The sequence below is a fragment of the Triturus cristatus genome, chromosome 4_1, assembly GCF_964204655.1.
Source record: "Triturus cristatus chromosome 4_1, aTriCri1.1, whole genome shotgun sequence".
NCBI lineage: Eukaryota > Metazoa > Chordata > Amphibia > Caudata > Salamandridae > Triturus > Triturus cristatus.
Genome location: NC_140585.1, coordinates 662,603,906 through 662,625,434, shown reverse-complemented (window position 1 = coordinate 662,625,434; position 21,529 = coordinate 662,603,906). Strand labels below are relative to the sequence as shown.

The window sequence follows — 21,529 nt, the reverse complement described above, 5'->3', positions numbered from 1 at the left end:
TGGACGCAACGATTCTGAACACATTGTGGAGGGTGATGGTGTTGAGGATAAGTATTGAGCTCAAACATTGAAGAGCAACATCAGCTACAGCCCAGGGGGCAGAATGGTGGTAGCAGATTCATGCAATGCAATGATCTATTCCAGTTGGTAAGCACATGAAGCCTTGAAAACCACATCCTTACCGACAGGGCTCTGACAGCCACAAGCTCCACCAGCACAAGTATGTGTATGCATATCACTCCTATCCTAACGCCTGGTATAAGGCTTGGCCATCATGAATGTAGTGCAATGCTGAGCCACACGATTCAAGAAGGGGAGACAAACGACCAAGGCCAGTCCCATTCTGTTCCTGGTGGTTTGCATCCACCTATTATCCATGTGCATAGCTGCAACTGTACTAATACTTTGGAGGAGTGACACTGGCTGTAGCCCATTACAGGCTAAATACCTGGGGCTGTATTACTGAAAGAGCCCCAGGGCTGCACAAAGCATATTCACCCTCTTTTTACATCCCCGGGGCACTTTAGTATTGCAGAAGGGCAGGGGGGTAACACAGGCCCCCGCAGCCCCCCGCGGCGCGTGGGGGCCCCAAGCTCCAATGGGCCCCCTCATCACCCCACTCTGCCCAGAGAGCTCCTGATTGAGCCCGGAGGGGTCCCCTCTACGTACCGTGCAGGGAGGCCCCCTCACTTTTCGTTACGCCAGTGAAGGGGCCGCAGATGCTTGCATGGCTCTGTCTGTAAAGCAGAGCTGGTACAATCCAAAGGGGCATTCACTCCTTTGCACGGGGGCGTGGCCCATGTTAAAGAGGAAACATTCACTTCTTGTACATAGGTCTGAGAAAATGTGCATAATGCCAAGCTGATATATCCCAGTCTTTCACTACACATTTACCACCACACGCAGAACAAGGACTATCTATGGTACATTACAGGAGTTTTCTTTAGATTTCAGATGACAAAAATATTTGTTTCAGGGAAAATGAGCTGCTGTTCAATCTGCAACAATTTCACACCCTCCTAATTGGCCCAAGCATTGTATTTGAAGGGAAAAATATCTGTGATCAGGAAGAGCTTATTCTTTGATTAATGGTGGTGAAGACCCCTTGACGTTTTATCCGCCCACCTCACTAGTCCCTACCATGATACTAAAGTGAAACTTAATCAGAAAAATTCCACCCTACCCATTTCCTGACATGTTTGCATGCAGTGGGCTGGTGTTGGATCTATTGGTTTCCGGCAGAGCCTGATGACAACCTCCCTATTCACCAGCGTGTGGTTCTACTGCTAACGGGGAAATATTAGAAGCAGAACTTAACAGTGGAGGCAAAGGGGAATCTTTCTGAATGGCTTTTTCACGAACCGGTGCTCTCAGGTACTTTAGGCACACACTAGAATGCAAATGAAGCCCAGATATCATAGGATATGCATATCTGCTCTGAAAGCCACAATGCATGAGGAATCAGATGTAACAGATTAAAGCAGCCAACACCTCTAGAAAGTCTTACGATTAAAGTGGATAAAGAGAAGAAGGCAAATTGAAACAAAGCCAAAACACAATCATTATTCATGGCCTTAGTGTAGGCAATGGTCGGGAAACAAAAAAGGTGTTGAACGACATTTCAGCAAACAAAGGAAGTCAGCAAGTGAAAAAGACAGCTTTGAAAGTTCCCAGGCCCAGGTACCTTCTTAAAGATTTGTTTCTCCTAAACATTAACACTTCCAACATTTCCCTCAACTTTCCACCCCATAACCTCTTCTTAATTTAGGAGTCTTGGCGCCTGAGTAACCCCAGGTCTGTCCACCATAATCCTGCAAGAAGGCACCTCACAGTTGTTCTCTGCTGCATTCCAGGACCAAACTAAGATCTAGAACCCCTGGCTAATTCCTTGCAGTGTCATATGAAAACGAATCTACTTGTTCTCACAATTGTCTACTAATATCTCCTACTTCCTTTTTTTCCTGGTAGCCAATGAATGCCTTGATATTGCCCCCTCTCCCTTTTTCCTGCATAGTTTTCTAGCACTTGCAACATCGCTCTTATGTCATGGATCTTCTTCTGTACCCTAATCTCCTGTTATATGAGTGCAACGGACAGAATGCGGTGTAACTGCCACAGCTGCCAACATTGGAACTGGGGTATCAGGTTCAAGTCTCAACGTCGGCTCAACCTCCTGTGCATCTGGCTAATCACTTATTGTCCCAGTGTCCACATAAAATGAATGTGCCCTTCTGTCATGCAACTGGTGCTCATGTAAAGTGCTTCAATACCTTCAGGTAAAGTTTGTGCTATATAAAATTACAAAAAATGCACAATCATCCTGGACCACCCTCACTGCTGCTTCTATTACTACTATGAATCATCTCATTCCCCACTTTTCGAAAGGGCAACACACTACTGCTGCTAAACTAACAATGGAAATTGTTGGTTTTTGTTAGAGCAGCAATTGATTCAGAAGAGGAAATTTTAAAGGCATAGAGAAATATTTGTCCACTTTCATCATATGAAGAAACTGGAGAACATCTTCCACATTACTGGTGGTCAGGGACAGCCAGGCTTGCCGCTGCTCCTACTAAAGCCAACATCTTTTCAAATTCTGCAAATAAGGTTCCATAAATGGACCATGCCATCACATAGACTTTCCAATGAAGGCCATACTACAATATTCTCCTTCATCAATGCATGCGCAGACAGCATTCACCTCCAGGTGCTTACTTATATATCTTTTTCAAATAACAGTCCCCTACCTGCCACAGTAAAATGCAAGTTTGCAACTAGTATTAAGGCTATTAACTGAGATTACAGTAACAACATTGCTTTCACACCATTTGTAAGGTGTTCTTAGAGTCCCTGATGTAGAAACCTGTTTTATTAAGGTTTCAACCATGTGCTGTAACATGCAGATGTACCCTAGGCATTTAACAAACAACAAAACAAATCAAAACAAATCTTTATTTGGACTATTTTTTTAATCTATAAAAGTAGTTTAAACATCATACAGATTGCATTGCTTTGAATATAAAATACACTAAACGAAGAATTTAAAACCCACTTTCCAATAAGGACTAAACGGTTTACTCATCGCTGGATAAATACAGATCATATGAATCATATCATCTTGAGGAATTTCGTACAAATAAAAAGATATCCTAAAATGTTATGCAGCTGTAAATATGCAAATAGCAAATTCTGCATCAGTGCAGTTTACTTTCAACTTTTAAAATTCATATCATGTACCCATCCTAAAATGAATACAAAATTGCTGTACAGAAAAAGTTTAAGAGCCTAGGTCTCTTGCTACATCACTAATCACTTTCATAGACCATGCTATCAAACAGTACAAGTAACTTACTTTTAATGATAGCATACCTAATGAAAGCAGAGACAGCTGGCAAATAATGTCTGTATCAAGATTACATAAAAAGTTAAAAGCTTCCTGGTGTAATAAAAATCTCTCTGGTACAAACAAGGGACTTGAAAAGCGCTTTCTAATGTTACTATAACATTTGCAAAACAGAATAAAGTGCATTGTGGATTGTGTAGCTTTCCCATCACACAGACACTTTGGTAATTTCATAGTCCACGCCTCTCTTTTCGGGATTGCAATGATATGGTGTAGAATGCCCAGCCGTGGTCTTGTGAGTTAGAATCTCTTCTGTACATCTGTTACCATTACCAAGTAACCTTGCAAGCCTTGATCTACAGGCCATTCCAGGCATCTGAGTATTGTTAGTTTTTCCATTTCTTTATTTTCTCTCTCTAGGTCTTGTTTATTGGTAAAGATCAGCTTCTTGAGTTCTTTTGTGCTGTACTGCACGATACTAGCAGGGCATTCGACAGAAACATATTTATCAAGCTCCTTGAGTAGCCTACCCACATGTGCCAACCAAGAAATGCTGTAATAGTATCAGAGCAAGGCAGTCATTGGTTACCTCCCAAGTGAATTTTGTTCCTGCTTTACTCCAGATATTATACCACCCACTTATAGCTCTCTGGTCAATTATATCTTCAAGATAAATTGTATCTAGTTCTCCATAAGTAATATAGGTTGGTACTGTATGGGTAACAGCCAAGAATCCACACAAAAAGGAGTTTTCCTGTAATTGCAGGATTGAGTGCCCCACCATTCCCCAAAGTATTACCCCATTGGTGTCCTCGGGAATGCATTTATTGCTATACAGCTGCAACATCTCATGTATTGGTTTGTTTCCCATTTTTGTAGCAAATCTAAACAGAGCCTCAATTGCTCTTTTAAATTGAGAGTACGCCCAAGTAGGAAGAGCTATGAACTTCTTCCAATTTGTCGCCCTTCACCTAGTGGGCTTTTTTCTTCACTTTTCCCCTTCCATACACCATAATAAAGGTTTTGTCAGACTTAATTTTAAATCTTTCTGCTCCATATGTGTGGCAAATCTATTGATCAGCTGTTGTAGACCATTTGCAGTTCTGAGTATCAAAACCGCATTGTCAGAATATAGGAGCATAGAAGTGGGCCGAGAATTTACTCCGGGTGCATCAGCATCCATCGCTTGCAGCTGCCTGTCAACCCCATTTATATTGAGAGAAAATTGGGAGGGAGCTAAGACACAACCTTGTCTTTTGACAAACACTGTCAATTGACAAACGCTACCCTCTTTTGTGCTTGTGCACTGGTTTAAAAGGATTGACAACTGGTATTTAGTACAAACCAAAGGTTATGATCATGACGCTGTTAATTACACTATCCAGCAATGCTACACTGTAATTATATTTGCCTATTAGATTGGGATAAAGTTGAATTAGACGGGAAAAACATTGAAATTGTGACCGGAAGTGTAAATAGTTTTGAGGTGTCTTTTCATCTCTTTGACAGACTTAAAACTATACAAAGGATACTTGCTTATCAACTACCAATCATTCTGTTACATCATTTTAATAGATACACAAACCATTGCCCAATAAGATAAAATGCCTACATAAATGAATTACTGCAACTGCTTGACACTACATGTACCATGATGCCGTGAGAAATTCACTCGCCTGAGATAAATAAAAGGACTGTGTTAAGCATAAGCAGTTTCCCTGTGCATTCTGTGTTTGGCTGCCTGTGATCAAGGACAGCAATAGTCTGAAACGCGTAAGGCAAGAGGCCGAGTTTTCCAGTTCTCACGCTTTGCTCTTTAAGCCCTGAGACGGGGAGTGCGACTAACCCGTATTTTACAAACCAAGTCCTGCAAAGCTCCACAGATGGCTTCTCATATTGATATTGTAAGAGAAAATGGGATTGGCCTAAAGTGGATGGGAATTAATGAAACAGCCCTCCTTGAAAAGGTGGCAAAAAGCAACCAGGAGGACTTTTTAGTCTGTGCAGTATCAGAGGCCTCCCCAGATAAAATTGTGCTAGCTTTCAGTAAGATTACATCTACTATTGCACTCAATTTAAAAAAGATTTACAAGAGGACATTGCTGGTTTGATCACCACTACACACAAGCAAATTGAAAACTAAAAAATGCCCTACAGCGTATACAGAGGGATAAGAAGGAAGTTAAATCACTTAGCTTCAACTATAAAAAGGCAATAAGCCGGAGGAGAAAAGAATTGCAAGAACAGGCATGGGGCACCTTGGAACAGGCAGTGGGAACCAAAGATAGCATATTATTTTGGAAAATAATTAATTCTTCGTTCCTTAAAGATTGTTCGGGCCCGAGAGTAGAGGCCCTAGTCTCCCCATCGGACTGGTCAAGCCACTTCAAAAGTATATTTAGTCCACAGATTGAACTACCTGTCTCCCCTAAAGGTGACAATGTTGCATTGCCATACCCCCCTTACAAGCAGTCAGCATAGAAGAGGTGGTAATTGCCATTGAAAAGTCCTCCTCCAATAAAGCTCCTAGCCCTGATGAGGTTCCAGTGAACGCATTTAAATATTGTATAGCTTTGTGGGCAGCAATTCTGAAGTAAGAATGGAATGCAGTGGCTCAAGGGCCTATCCCATCTACTTGGACAGACTCCATCATAGTACTTATATTCAAAAGAGGGGATGGGGAGTGGCAAGTGCTATCGTCCAATATCGCTTTCACAGTGTTCCGACTGGAGCAGGATAAAGACCGATTTGCATATAGCGGGATCTAAAATGAGGTGACATGGTGTGCAAAATAACAATGGGTTGAGATGCTACCCAAGTAATTACCAGTGTCTGAGATTAACTCAAGCATTCCATCTATCACTTTTTGTATACTTTAGTGAGTTGCCCTAAGTGGGACAAGTATGCCCAAGCATGGGTCCCGTGCACACTGTGTCACAGGAACCAAGCTGTATCCAACTGATGAGCCCATAACGTAGGTCTTGTGCACACTGTGTCACTGGAACAAAGCTGTACTCGGCTGATGAGCCCATAACGGTTCAGGGAGGACCTGGATTGGCAGTAAGAGCTGAACAGTTTTGATTCCAACAGGGTCAAGACTGATTTGCATATAGCTAGGCCCGAACTGAGGTGACATGGTGTGCAAAATAACAATGGATTGGTATGCGGCCCTGAGTAATTATCAGTGGCTGAGATTCATTCAAGCATTCCATCCTCCACTTTTTATATATTTTTAAAGACAAATCTGCTTTAAAAAAAAAAAAGAAGTAATCTCATGTCAAAATTTAAATGCAGAGATGCATATCTGCCGTTCCTTCCCTCCCTGAATTCTTAGCCAATCATATGGAGTAAGACATTGCAACTTGCCCACTTAATATTCATTCAGCAGGTTGTGACAATTTGCAATACGACCTATTGGCACATACGTTGCATCGCACATTGCATTCCCATTTGCATTCTAGTTGCAAACTGCACATCTCTGGTTTGCAAACTGGAAATTATATCAGGCACTTGGAGCTTGATGGTCAAACCATCTAGGGTTGTATGAATAGATGTTTTTAAATGAGTTTGTCACGCTCTTCTGGAGGTATTGTTGCATGCTAAAGAGCCAGTACAGAATATCAAAGAATAAGCAGAATTTAAATGTTTTAGGTTTCATTTTGTAAATAAAAAGAAATTCTGACACTTGGAACAATGAAAGTATTTTACTCGTTTAAAAAGGAAAATCGGTCCATATTTTGTCCAGTGAGGGGAAAACAACATCTTCGTAGTAGAGCATATCTTTCCCCGCCATTACATAGAGCTGCTGTTATGACAAGTCCATATTATACCAGATGTACATATCTGCTTTGTATTATGGGTCACACGCTGTTCAATCTCTACGTGAGACCGCTGGCTGATGTCGCAAGGCAGTGGGGCCTAACCATGGTCTCATATGCCGACGACACACAGCTGGCGGTTACTCTCAGCGGGGATGCGGAACAGGATGCCCCCAGGTTTCAGTCCGGACTGAAGGCGGTGGCCAGCTGGTTGACAGGTAACTGTCTCCAGCTTAATGCCACAAAAACAGAGGTTATGGTTGTCGGGAAGGGAGTGGAGCTCTGGGGCGATCAGTGGTGGCCTTCGGAGCTGGGCCCCACTCCGACCTTAGTGTCGGAGGTGAAGAACCTTGGGGTCTGGTTAGACGCTGGTCTGACATTTATAGGGCACACCAAAAAAATCGCAGCCTGTTGCTTCGGTCTACTAAGAGGCTTACGGCCGGTGCTTAAGTTCTTCGATGCCCCTACCAGACAGCTTGTGGTCCAGGCAACCATCATCTTCCGTCTGGACTACGCCAGCTCTTTGCTGGTGGGGGCTAACCAGGCTGAGTTAACCCGTCTGCAGCGGGTGCAGAACGCCGCTGCGAGAGCCATTGTTGGACTTCCTAAGTTCTGCCCGGTGTCTCATGTCATCCGCTCCTTGCACTGGCTTCCGGTGAGGAAGCGTATTATCTTCAAGGTCTTGTGTCTGACCTTCAAAATCCTTAGAGGCATAGGCCCTGAGATCCTGGCCAACTCCATCTCTTTTTATGTTCCCACCCGCAATCTTCGATCTCAAGGTCAGGCTCTTGCTGTTGTCCCCAGATTTAGGCTCAGCAGGATGGGGGGCCGGTCCTTCAGGGTGAGAGCCGCGTCAATTTGGAACACCCTCCCAGTTGAAATTCGGCTGATAGAGGACTTGCTGCCGTTTCGTAGAGCCATAAAAACCTTCCTATTTTAGCTCCCTTGTTTTAGTACTTTTCTGTTGCATCATCTCCATGTTGTGTTATAACTGCTCCTTGTCTCTGCGCCGGGATGCTCCTTTGCTGGAGTCGCTGTGCGCTTAATAAATTGTTATAACATAACATAACATAACATAACATTAGCATATTTGTTGCACTTCCTTTGGAACAATGTATTGCCAGCTTTTGTGCCTTTTCCTACTGGCAGCCTGGTAGAGGTTGAGTAGAATGTATGTACATTCAAATGTTGATTTGACAGCAGCCCCACTTTTAAGTGTTTAAATACCAGAGAGTGAGGGCCATTATGCTGAGCGTTTATCAGACATTACATCCAGTGGTCGAAGTGGGGGGGGTAAAGTTTAGAGAAACTGATACCCTACTTTTTGTGAGAAGACAACCATCCCGGGAGGGCCGAGAGAGGAAATGCTTCTGCTGAAATATAAGGCAGACAAGCCTTTTTACCAGGGTGCTTGCTTCCTGGAAAGAAATGTAAATGTGCACAACTGGTCAAGCTGAAAATGTAAAGGGTGCTTTGAAGCCGGTATTGCCTTTAATGGACGGAATCACTGGAAGCTTGCTGAAGACACAGATTTATTCTTTTTGAGAGATATTGTAAGGAGCTAACAGCTAAGCTGTGAAATTTGTGCTTTTAAAAAGACAGTTATATAAAATAAATGCACTACGTGCAGTCTGGGTATTACTAAAATCTATATTTTGGAAGCACTTTTTTTTAATCGTGAACCTTTTTGCATATTTTTTTAGCAGCCTAGATTATACTGTGTGTAATGCAAGTTTAAAATAATAGTCTACATGTTCACAGTGCATTCTGTCACAGACTGGGACCTAGTACCCTAAACATCATAGTAAAAGTCACTATTGTCTACTGCACCAACCAGGATTCAATTCGGAGGCTCTCTGGTGCAGTGAATTAACTAATAGAGGTTTCATACTGTAGAATAGTGCATTTCCCGTCTTACTTTCATTTAGTTTTCATTTAAGCTGTGTGTTATTTTATATGTAGTTACCTGGAGGTGAAGGACTGAAGAGTTACAGAATACTTTGTTTTTTAGCCATGCTTTTGACCATGCCCCACGCTCACTCACCTCGTCCTTATTGTTTGCAGGATCACAGTTCCCATACTGTTGTTAATGCACTTCGACCACTGACTACATCCATTCTGTAAATCACAAATAATCTTCAAAACTTTACATTTGTTTGTGTTGGTAAAGTTGTTAACTGCAAACAGTTGCGTAGCTAGGAGGGAGCAGAGGGCGGTACGCCAAGGGTGGCACTGTTTTTGGGGGCAGCGGAGGTGAGCAACTTATGTCTGTCGACTGACACCTCCCCCGCGAACAAGTCATCCATCAGCCACCCTCCCCTCAGAACAAGTGGTCCATCGGCCACCCCCCGCTCTTATCTGCAACGGGCAGCAAACTTAGGGTCCGCCCCGGGTGGCAGTAGGTCTAGCTAGCCACTGACTGCAAATACAGTCAGTCGAGGCTCGCAATACTCGCGGGTGGGGTGTGTGGGGGTTCGCGCAGGGGTTACCATGGGGGGAGGGGGGTTAAAATAAAAAATTAAAAAATAAAACCTACCTTACCGGGTCCCGCGCCACCTCTGCTACTGGGCCGGGTCCCACGTTCCGCGTTTTCCTGAACAGAAACAGGAACAGGCATGCTCCCTCCCCTCCTTTAAGCCAATCACAACACTGCAATGGCAGCGTTGTGATTGGTGCAGAGTCATGGACAGCACTCAACCGGGCACCTGTAGGGAAGCCATTTTCTCTATGTAGGCTGCATGCAGCCTACAATGAGAAAATGTAGAGTGTGCATGACTGCTTTGGTTGGCCCCAGGGCCGACCAAACAGTCAGGGTACTCAGAATGGTGCAAGCCACTCCTCCACGACCCGCCCACCTCCCGCCCCCAACCACGCATACCCTCCCGCCCGCCCCAACCAGGCATACCCCTGTCTTCTGCTTTCTCACAGCGCGAGAAGCAGAAACATAAAATGGTATTAAAAATACAATTTTATGTTTCTGCTTCTCGCATTGCGAGAAAGCAGTGGGGCGGGGCTCCTCCTCCCTAATGGAGGAGCTGCCCCTGAATGCAGTATTGTGGGTTGAGGGGATTGCAGTATCACATGTCCGCCATGTCACAATAGTGGCTGGTATGGTTTCTACTAGCAGAAAGCATACCCAGAGCTCTTTACCGAGGTCTCAGCCACCTCAAAAGACCTCTTTATACCAATGCCGTTTCCCTCCATCTCCCTCCATCTGTCTGTTAGTGTCAATGTAGATGTTATATTTCGGCCTGTCCATGTATGCACTCTTAAAATTAGAAATACCTGAACCAGAGCCAATCAGGGGTCATTGACACAATATCACAATAACACAACAAGCCCAAATACACACTCACCCCACATAACCCGCTGAATGATGCTGTATAAATTGAAATCAGTTTGTCCAAATAGAGGCTCATATCTAACACTCTAAATATCTAACTGAGCCTGCATGTCAACTTCTTTCCTCTGGTCGATGGACCAATAGTTGAGAGGCTGATGGTAATAATAATACTATCTAACCATGTCACTAAATAACCACAAACTCAGTGTAAGGTTAATAATGTTTATCACCAAATAATGTAAAAAAAAGAGCTCAAACATGTACAGAATCACAGAGAGAAAAATGCATTATTCACGGAGAGAGAAAACATATATTAATGCAAACAGTGTCAAACTGAAAAAAAATTGCACATGAAGGTGTGGATAGGCGTATAGACAAAAGTTTCAGAGACAAAATACATTTGCAAAATGATTATGCAAAGTACGAATCATTTAGTTAAATTCTAACCTAAAGACACTTAGAGGAAATACCACCCCCTGGCCACGGAGATGGTAAGGGGTCCCCTGAGACAGGTTCAGGGAACAAAGATTAGATGAGGATACAGGTAACACAAGCAGGAACAGGTAGGCCTCTATCAGCAAACCGACGGACAGCGATGATCTTCCTCTACTCTCGAGCAAAGCCTTCTCCTCCCACACCCCCTGGGAGCACCCCAGTTATACCCTAAAACCTACATGTCCAACATCTATGAAAATTTGGTGTCTCATTGGTTGATTTAGGGGGTGTTCACTCACACCACCATAGTCTCATTCATATTCTTCATAGGGTTCTTTGTTCAACATAACTTTCCATGATATTACTACATTCACTGAGCACATTTCCTTTAACAGGCATAAATTTGCAACTTTTTACACTCTTGTGGTTCAACACTGCTGCTTTCAATGGAAGAAATTGTACACCTTCCTTTCATTCCCATGGCTGTATTTCCGTTCTTTGGAAGACACGCAGCATTCTTTTCCCAAGGCCAATAACGACCCCCATGTCTTTTTTCTCTCTCTGCCAGAGCTTGATTTTCAGTTTTATTCCATAATCCTGAGATTAACCCTTAACATTCATGCCGAAACATAGGCCCGTACTTTCTAAAATGAATAAGAACACAAACATTATTATTTCCACGAATGCACTAACCCAAAGTTCTGTTTGCTAGCAAAAGCAATTATTGTGCAAAAGCAGCGTTACTTTATTTAATTTTTAAAGGCAACGTGAGAAATACGGCCTTGTCTTTCATGCATTAGTCTTGGCATTAGTGCACGCATGCGCAAAGCATTTCCCAATATATTCGTGTTGGTGCATAATATTTCTCACCGCACACTATTATTAAATGTTACTGGGGCGTTAATTCGAGCAGGTTTTATATCGCAAAATCCTGCTCCGCCTCCATCATACCTGAGACGAGATTTCATACTAAACTCTTTTTTTTATTCGTAAAGCTTTTTACAGGCATTGGTGTCATACAAAACCAAGTAAGCCATAGAGGCTTTCCCGGTTCACGCTGTTCCGTCTCCTCCTGTCTGCCTTTGTTGCTTCAGGTACCAGCACCTGGAACACTTAGGACGATAAATGGAGTGAGCGCTGATTGGGTCTCTTGCGGGAGGGTGTTCGGTTGTTATATGGACCCATTACCGCCACTCGAGTTCTGTTAACCCTCCTGGTATCGGAGTAATAGACATGGCAGCTTCAGAATGATCGGGCCTCGCTTTTATGGATTTCTGAAAAGGAGTGATGTACGGAGCCGCGCGATCCAGCGGGCTGCGAGCGAATCCGTCGTTTTGCTTAATGAAAGGATAAAAGGCACCAGGGCCCAATTTATTATCCCGCTTTTCCCCCTGTAAGGCAAAATACAAAAGCATGTTTTCAAAAAAGATTCATTATGATGAAAGGGCCTTGCCAGCCACGGCCGGTCTCGGCCCCCCTCGCATTAGCATGAGTTAATCCTAATGTCATGTAATGCAATGTGCTAATGTATTCCTTGCAGCTGGATGAGGGGTGGCTGGATGATGAAAGGAGCGAAGATCTGGAGGAGTTAAACATGGAAATGCTGGAGGAGCAACAGGACGAAGTGATGCCGTCCACAGCCGACGAGGGGGCGCAGGTAAGGCTAGCAGAATGAGTCCAGGAAGGACGCACCTTTGTACTTCTTGATAACTGAGCTGCGCTGCAATCAAAGGCCTGTTGAATGAGTGGTTTCTCTGCTGGGACCGGCAAAGCAACTCTTAAAGGCAGCCTAGGCAGTGCGTGTCGATCTGGGATGAGAGTATGCATCCTGCGTGTTCGGGGACACACTCCAGGTGTCACGGAGAGCCACCTTGTCAGCCATGCCTTGCTCTAGAGGTCCTGGAACCTATGGCAGTGTAGGCACACTCATGGGCTAGGCATGCAGGCGTCAGGTGCTGTTTTCACAAAATGTGTTGTACACTCAGTAGTGGTATCAGGCTGTCTAGTAATTCTAAAACGAGACAGGGGCTTTGTGAGGAGAGAGAAACCTGTAACCATGATTATAATCACACAGAACATCAGATGGCTGAGCCCTCCTTGCTTTAACTGATTAGCATATAGAATAAATGATAGGGGACATGGATGGGGTAGAGGGCACCTAGAGATTTAAATATCCCGGTGATGAGGTATGGGAGGCCATCGCCATCTTGTAAAATTACTCACGTTATTAGGATCTGTGTAATGTTTATATGTAGCAAATTAAAAACAGCCCATTACCAATCCAATCACGGGTCCCTTGTAAATCGTCTTATTCCCATAAAGCCGCCACCTCAGAATCCCACCGGTAATTATATCAGTAATGGGCATGGTTGTATGTTTAATAAGGCGCATTGCTTGAAAATGACTCCGTTTCCCTGAAAGTAATTTGTAACAAAAGCATAGTGGGAATTGTAATCCATCCTGTACACACGAGTGGAATTGCTGCCATGTGAAACCGGTGATAGATAATTTCATTTATTGACAGAGTTGCACACACTCTCATTACACAATCTGATTAGATACAGGACTAGAAATGATGAAATATTGGCCCTGGGGTCAGTTCAGTGAGGTCGAATCCACCCATCCAAACTTCTAGAAAGGTGCATGACAATATCAAGGTGAGTCGTTTTTCTTCTCTTCACCAGCCCGCGCCCCGCCATGGCGTCCGTCCCAGATCTGTTCACGGCAGTCTCCTCTGCCCTGTCTCCCTCGCATTTCTCCAAGTCCCACGCTGTCTTGCAGTTTACCCCTTGAGTCGGTTATTCAAATGGTCTGTGCCCAGTCGATAGGGTGAGATGGTGTACTGTACACCTCCTACTGCTGATTGGGCCACTGTCGAAACCCTATTATCTCTGTATGTCTTGTACAACCTTGCTTTAAAATGCTTATTTTTTTGTGCCGCACACTGAACGTCACTATTGTCTCTGAGCACTAACAGGGCGCCATCCAGTACAAGGGTGTGTGTCGAAGATACGTTGACTGTCCCGGCCCTGGTGTGGGGAAAGAACAGCAATTACACATATAGTGACAACAAGTATGCTTCACAAAGAAAATCTGACCGTCATTTTCATTGTTGGAACAATACATCAGCTATAGCTGTAGCAACAACTGTCAGATCCTACAGGGGTGCATGGCCACCAGTATCCTACCCCTGGAGCATCCGTGTGTGTGGTTTGGTGGGTGTTGAGCAGAGAGAAGGGGGAGTTGTGCCCATGCCAGTGGGGATGAGCTCACTTTTCATATGGTATGTGATCTTAATTCACTCATGAGAAACAAGAGTGATAGAGCAACGCAGAAAGAAAGAAAGAAAGAAAGAGCTGGCGAAAACACAATCTAGTAAACTTAATATTTCCTGCATAAACATATGAAGAACCAGCTACTTTCTGCACCCAAATTCAACAATGAAATATGATGTTTTTCTTTATCTCTCCATCTCTTTTTCTTCCTCCCCTCGCGCTCTTTTTTCCCACTGGCACCTCTTACTCTAGTTCTCTACCTTCTCTCTCCAGCTTTCTTGGATGCACGCTCCACTTCTTGTCTGAATTCAGACAGATAGTCGGTCAGTACCAATGAGCAGCATTCTAGTTAGAAAGACTCCAGTCACATGTCGACACATGTCAGAAATTGCATGTCAACAAATTTGCGGTGTCTCAGCTACATGCAAGTAGGTTATTAACAATCCACTAGAAACAAGACTTCCTCCAGAAAAGGCTCACCTTGCAAAGTGCTGTCTTTTCATCTGCCATCTGACGTAAGCCTACTGGCAATGCCTCTGTTAATCCTGATAATCCCCAACAAGATCCTTTGTTTGCCACAACAAATTGGAACATTGCCCTTGATGTGGCATGCGAAAATGAGCACTCGAACGGAATACTACATTATGGACATCACACTTAGATTGCCACATGGGCCCTGGTACTGGCACCAAATGAAATCTCATTTCGTAGCTGGAGCACATAGACCTCAGCCATTAGAGCCAATCTAATACACAGCTAGATATGAGAGCAGGCATAGACCATGGGGGTCACATGTTGCCATACTCTATTACTTGCAATGGTCCCCAGCATATCCCACATTTAATTCAAATACTTTTGCATTAGCCACTAAGGCATCACAGTGCAATACTGAACCACCGTGCTGCCTTTATTCAGAATCACCTGCAAGTCCTTCCATCAACAGGCAGATTCTCATGCATGGCAGTCTATCCTCTGCTCTGGAATGCCATTCCACCCCCACCCCTTCCCCAAACATTTACTTGTCCACTGGCCTAAGAGTTCCTGAAGCACACGTGCAGACTCAAACCTAAAACCCTCAATACCACAAAGTTACATACTGATGCCATGTAAAACTTTCAAGAATATCCTTCCTCACTATCCTGGTGTGATACCAGAATATCAATGTCAGAAAATTGTTTGACTTAAATATCATTTTCTAAATATTTTCTTCAAAAATATTGCCCCATTGGAGGTAATAATACAAAATCAACGCACAGTGTGACACTGTTTTTATAAACAATATTTAGGGCATTATAGTTGTGTCAGAAGATGTTTCTTAATGCGACATTCAAATATACATCCACTCCACTATCCCATCCACTGACCACTGTGCATCTGCCAATCATCCCTGGAGCCATCCTTTAAAATATTTGTGCTTACTACGCATTGGCCTGATTTTAAACCACTTCCTGGAGAGGAGTATCTCATCTTTCTTCGAAATATCAGTATATAAAAGCTAATAAATAAGAACAGAAAATACTTACTGGCAATTCTGGCAGTGGCAGCTGGCAACTACGTTGAGTGGTGAGGCGGGCAAATGGGTGGGTGTATGCACGCGCAATTACATTAACTAAATTGCCAACATGCATTACATTATCGTTCTAAAGTTAAAATGTTTAACTTTAAAATGGTCATGAAATACATTTTTGCAATTTAGTGCACATTAGCACATAGTCATTAAATACATTAAAAAAAGTAAACAGAATGGTAACTTGCATTGCTGCATGTCCTTGCTCTGGTCCGGGTGTTCTCTCCTCCAGCCCGGGCCCCAGTCAACTCCTATAACCAATTCTGGGCCTGCTCTCATGCTGGTAACCAGCATCAGAGAAGCTCCAGGAGTGGATGAAGCGGGCTCTCTCAGCGCTCCCACGGCCACTAGAGGCCTCTGGCTGCACTCAACCCAGCATGTCTGGCTGGCCGTCGCAAAACAATCAACCAAAGTGGCATGCGCACTTTAAACTTAAATGCCCAGCCCACCACTCCTCCCTGCTGCTGCCAGTCAGCAGCAATGTCCCAGCCCCATCCTGGCACTCAGCTCATGATGAAGGTTAGTGAAAAATGAAATAGTAATAAATTAACGTTTTTCATTTTTCATTTCTGGGGAATTTTCTACTGGCATTTTAAGTAGTGGGACGACGCTTCTCCACCCTAATGGAGGAGTCACTCCTGACTTCTGGTTTTCCATGGAGCAAGTTTAACAAAATTAAAATGAAAGAACTACAATATAGGGCCATCTGCTATGTAGAAGGGACAAGGGGCCAGATGTATCAAGATAGTTATATGCGATTCCCTAATTGCGAATCACAAGGATTCACAATTATGGAATCGCTAAATGCCATGTATGAAGGTGTAGTGTACACCTTTTGCGATTCCTAGGGGGTTGCAAATGACCTACCTCATGAATATTAATGAGGTAGGTCGCAATTTGCAACCCCCTACGAATCGGAAAAATCACAGGGATGGTGGCCTGCTGAGATCAGCAGACCACCATGTCTGTGATTGCTTTTAAATAAACCAATCTTTTTTTTTGTAAAGCAACCCGTTTTCCTTAAAGGAAAACGAGATGCTTTACAAAACGACTGAACACTGCCTTCTCTTAAAAATGGTTTTACAAACATTCACAAAGGGACCCCTTCCCATTTGCGAATGGGTTACCACCTACTTGAAGTAGGTGGTAACATGCGCATGTTATGCGACCGCAAATGCGGTCACAAAACATTCATACATACCAATGCGATTTGGTATTAGGAAGTGACGCCCTAAACACGCCCCTTTCTAATAGCGAATCGTAAACCCATTTTGCGATTCGGTAACAGGTTACCGAATCGCAAATTAGGTTTGCTGCACCGGAAAAGCAATTTTTGCGTTCGCAAACTGGCAGATTATGCGAATCTGCCAGTTTGCGAATGCAAAATTGCTTGATACATCTGCCCCTATGAGAAGCACCAACCCAAGTATTTAAAAGAAAAAAATCACCAAGAAATCTCTGAAAAAGACCTCTGAAATAATTAAGCTTTGTCCAGTTTCTCATCTTTCACTTTGAGAAAAAATTTACGCCTGGATGCATTATGTTCATTTAGTGTCCCCCTTGTGGAGGAATATACAAGCCATTTCAAAATATCTCTTGCGTTTTGCATCTACTTGTAATATCTTAGAAAAAACTCGCATCTCATTGAAATATCTTGAAAAAAATGACTTTTCAGTCAGGCCTTTGCATATTTATAAACCTTTATGTCCGAAGAGTTTTTCTTTAGTTTTATCTACCGTGTCGGTTCTGTTTTTCCATTTGGGTCCCACCTGATCAATCAGTTGTCGTTTTGTTGCATATTTCAAATATTTATCAGTGCGAATTTTAAGAATTAAGTACCATAAAACTCAGGCTTCTGAATAGTGCGAATATTTTCTTCCAGGCAGGAATTCCATTCCACCCCCAAATTTACACCTTTGAGAGACACATCTAAGCACTCTGTCATCAAGTCATGAACGCAAGAATGTTCTTTCTGTGAAAAGTTCTGCATTTAATTATTTCATTAAAAAGGTCGCTGTTTGTATTTCGCCTTCTATATTGAAAATCACTGCAAGAATGTAGACTCCGGTTCAGGATGCACAAGTACCCTAAATATAGCTATGCTTTAGGTGTAAACTACATTTAGTCCACCATATTTTTTTAAGGATTTCCAATATATGCTATATCAACCATGCAACTTGCACCTTGAAAAGCTTGTCCCTATTTGTTTATAACGTTTGTTGTCTCTTATTCCTTAGCCAAAGAAACGAGAGGAAGAAGATGGCACAACAGACACTGCCACACCTTCACCCAACAACCATGAGAAGGACAGTGGAGTGGGACCTACAGACGAGAGTTTGCGCAATGAGGAGAGCTCGGAACCGGAGAACGCGCCTGAGGAGCCCAACAACACATGCTTGCAGGACAAGCAAGAACTGGGGAAGAGCCAAGACACCTTAGGAAGCACCGAAGTCCAGTTCAATGAAAGTTTTGTTTCTGGAGAGTTGATTGACTCTGATGTCGCAGGAAACCAGGATGACGATTGTGAAAGGTTCCGTCAGCTCTTAGAGCTCAAATGCAAAATCAGAAACCGTGGAGAGTATGACCTGTATTACTCAAGAAGTACAATAGAATGTAGTAGAGGTGAGAAAGAGGGTGTTGCACACGAGCTCCAGGCACTTAACGAGGAACTTAGAAATATTGAACTGGAGTGCCAAAGTATTATGCATGCTCATAGACTTCAAAAGATAAGCCATCAATATAGCAATATCTGGTCAGTTCATGAAGATGAATGCAACGCTAGTGGGGCCCCGCAGACACATACAGTGGATGACATTGTGGAACATCCAGGGAAATCAGACAAAGATAGTTCTAGTGCTTACAACACAGCAGAAAGCTGCCGCAGTACACCGCTAACGATCGAGCGGTCTCCAGACAGTACTTTGCAGAGAATGATCAGCATTACCAACAGGAAAAATCTGAGAAGCACAATAGTGTCCAATCAGTTGTCTTCTGGGCACTGTAGCATTGAGAGCACACCAAGCAAAACCAAAACCAAAATCACAGAGCAGAGCATTGCTGTACAAAGGAGGGATAATGTTTTTGAATGCAGAAAAAGAACCGAACATGAGACACTAAATGCGGAGCATATTCCCTACCTTTCTCCTTACCACAGTTCAGCATATAGGCAAGGAAATATACCCATACATGCAAGACAGTATCAAAGTTATATGCACCTAATCCAACAGAAGTCTGCCGTGGAGTACGCTCAAAGTCAGCTTAGCCTCGTAAGTGTGTGCAAAGACCCCCAGAAGCTAACAGAGCCCAGGATGGAATGGAAAGTGAAAATGAGGAGCGACGGTACACGCTACATTACAAAAAGACCAGTAAGAGACAAGTTGCTTAGAGAGCGTGCTCTAAAGATCAAGGAGGAGCGAAGTGGAATGACAACTGATGATGACACAATGAGTGAACTAAAGATGGGTCGCTACTGGAGCAAAGAAGAAAGAAAGCAACACTTATTGCGAGCCAAGGAGCAGAGGAGGCGGCGAGAGTTTATGATGCGCAGCAGGTTAGAGTGTCTTAAGGAAAGCCCACAGAGTGGCAGTGAAGGCAAAAAGGAAATTAACATTATTGAACTCAGTCACAAAAAAATGATGAAAAAGAGGAACAAGAAAATTCTGGACAACTGGATGACAATCCAAGAACTCATGACACATGGTGCCAAGTCTCCAGAGGGTACAAAAGTACACAATGCCTTTTTGTCAGTTACTACTGTATGAATATGGCTTTTAATATAGTATACTACCGGTTTGGGTAGACTACGATTGCCTCGTTCAATGTGGCATTTTTATATTTTTTGTGACTCTTTACAGTTTTACTTTTTGTAAGCAAAATTACTTGATAATTTTCCATTCTGTTTTTCATACAATGGTAACTTCTTTAGCTAACAATTTTATTTACCCTGCAAATTGTCCATATAGGAGCTATTTCTACAAAATGTAAAAACAAAAAAAAGGAGAAGAGTTAATTTACTGGCCTAATGTATCTATTGTAATTAAGCTCTGGATTTATTTCTCTACTTTTCTTTTCTCTACTTGATAATCAATAATGGACACTTTTTTATATGCTTGCTTATGGGCATACCCAGAAATTAATCATCCATGTCTTATATTGCACTGTCAATAAATCATGTACCGTATATCATCATATGGCTTAAAAGTTTTTTGATGACGTACATTTAACCTGTAAATTACAATTGTATTTGTCCAAGTAAAGCATAAGTGGGCAATGATGCCCTGCTGTGTAGTGGCAGTTGTCATGTAGCTAGGCAATGTATGGTAATTGTGAAGATGGATGAGAAATAAATTATTGCTTACCTTTAAGACTAACTATCTACAGTTTTATTTCATCAAGATATAAAATTATATCAGCACCTCTCGGTTTACTTGAGTCATGCTTTTTACAAATTAACTAAGATTAAACATGGCAAAAATACTATAGACACATGCATAGTTAACTTTCAGAAGTAATTAAAACAATCATTCAAATAGATGTTGTGAGAAAGGCGTTTATTATTTTGAGTGTCAGGGTGTCCACCACACTAATAAAATTACTATCGTGTTAGGTTCAGCCAAATGTTTCAGTAACTTAAACCTGAGCTCAAACCATGGCAACTGTGGCATACAGAAGATAGACTTACCTGAGAGAAAATGTGTGAAGTATTTAGAAGTAACAAAATAGTTAAAAAGTAGAAAACATAACACAATGAAAATCGCACTCCAATTTCTAAAAAGAGTTAACATTTTAGTAATTCAAATCACACCAAAATGATATAAATCCAATAGGGGCAATCTGAGATATGAATTGTTGAATAGTTAAGTGGAAAAATCCCCAAGAATAGCAAAGCCCTAACGGTAGTCAATGGTTGCGGTAGACAGCAATCCAAGCCCGATTTGAGGCTGACTGCGATGAAGCGCAGGTCAGTTACACCAAATAGATTGGCCCTACAAAGGCCTGAAAGTTTGAAAAAGTTTCTATTCTAATTCCCAATCTGAAAAGGGGCTTTGTCATTTTTCTGAGAAAAAACTCTTCTGCACATGAAACTAACCTGACATTCAATCCTGTGCTGTAGACCGATGGTCTGATACTTTTCATGGTCGCTCACCGTGACTCTCTGGAGCAAAATTTTTGAAAAGTTCCCAAACCTGTTTTGGTGCTCCATCAACCACAGGGATACACTTCCAAGGCCCCCAGCATCTCAGTAGGAGCAATTAGAGACTCTCAGGGTGCCAAACAGAAGGCAACAGCAAAGCCCAGTCCAGGTGCCAATTGCAAATGATCAGTTGGGATTCCTCTTAAGACGGCCTTCTTAAACTTTTTTATGTTCCTGAAGCCATCAAGGGGATCAGCCTTTAAATTCTTGGAGATCTTTGTATCCTTGGTTTTCAGGAGGAAGGAGGTTCAGCCTCCTCAGTTCCTTCTTGCAAGTCAAAGGGGCCACACACAGCAGATTCACCCCATATGGTATCCTTTCACATGTCCAACAGTATTCTGAGAAAGACTAAGTGGGGTTCCAGCTTTGTAGGGTTCACCAGGCTGTGGGTGGGGGATGCCCTGAGAAAATCATAGTTCCTCTCTGACCATTGCAGTAAACGTTCTCAGGCCCTGACCTACCCACTTTTACAATAGTTTCGGTTTGCTTTACTGCAAACAGGCCCAATATGCAATGTGTCAGAGCATAACCAAGATGGTGAGTGTATTCAACCA

The 21,529-nt window shown here is 42.8% G+C and overlaps 1 protein-coding gene across 3 annotated transcripts in view; it reads left to right on the top strand.

The window, feature by feature from the left end:
* PDZRN4 (PDZ domain containing ring finger 4) overlaps positions 1–20,140 on the top strand; it is a 2,469,118-nt gene extending 2,448,978 nt beyond the window's left edge. For all 3 annotated transcript variants that reach the window (XM_085653075.1, XM_085653078.1, XM_085653076.1), the window contains 2 exons: positions 12,480–12,596; positions 18,019–20,140. In XM_085653075.1, the coding sequence (XP_085509201.1) occupies positions 12,480–12,596; positions 18,019–19,542 (1,641 nt within the window). In that variant the 3' untranslated portion in view covers positions 19,543–20,140. The remainder of the gene's footprint in view (positions 1–12,479; positions 12,597–18,018) is intronic.
* Positions 20,141–21,529: the final 1,389 nt, after the last annotated feature.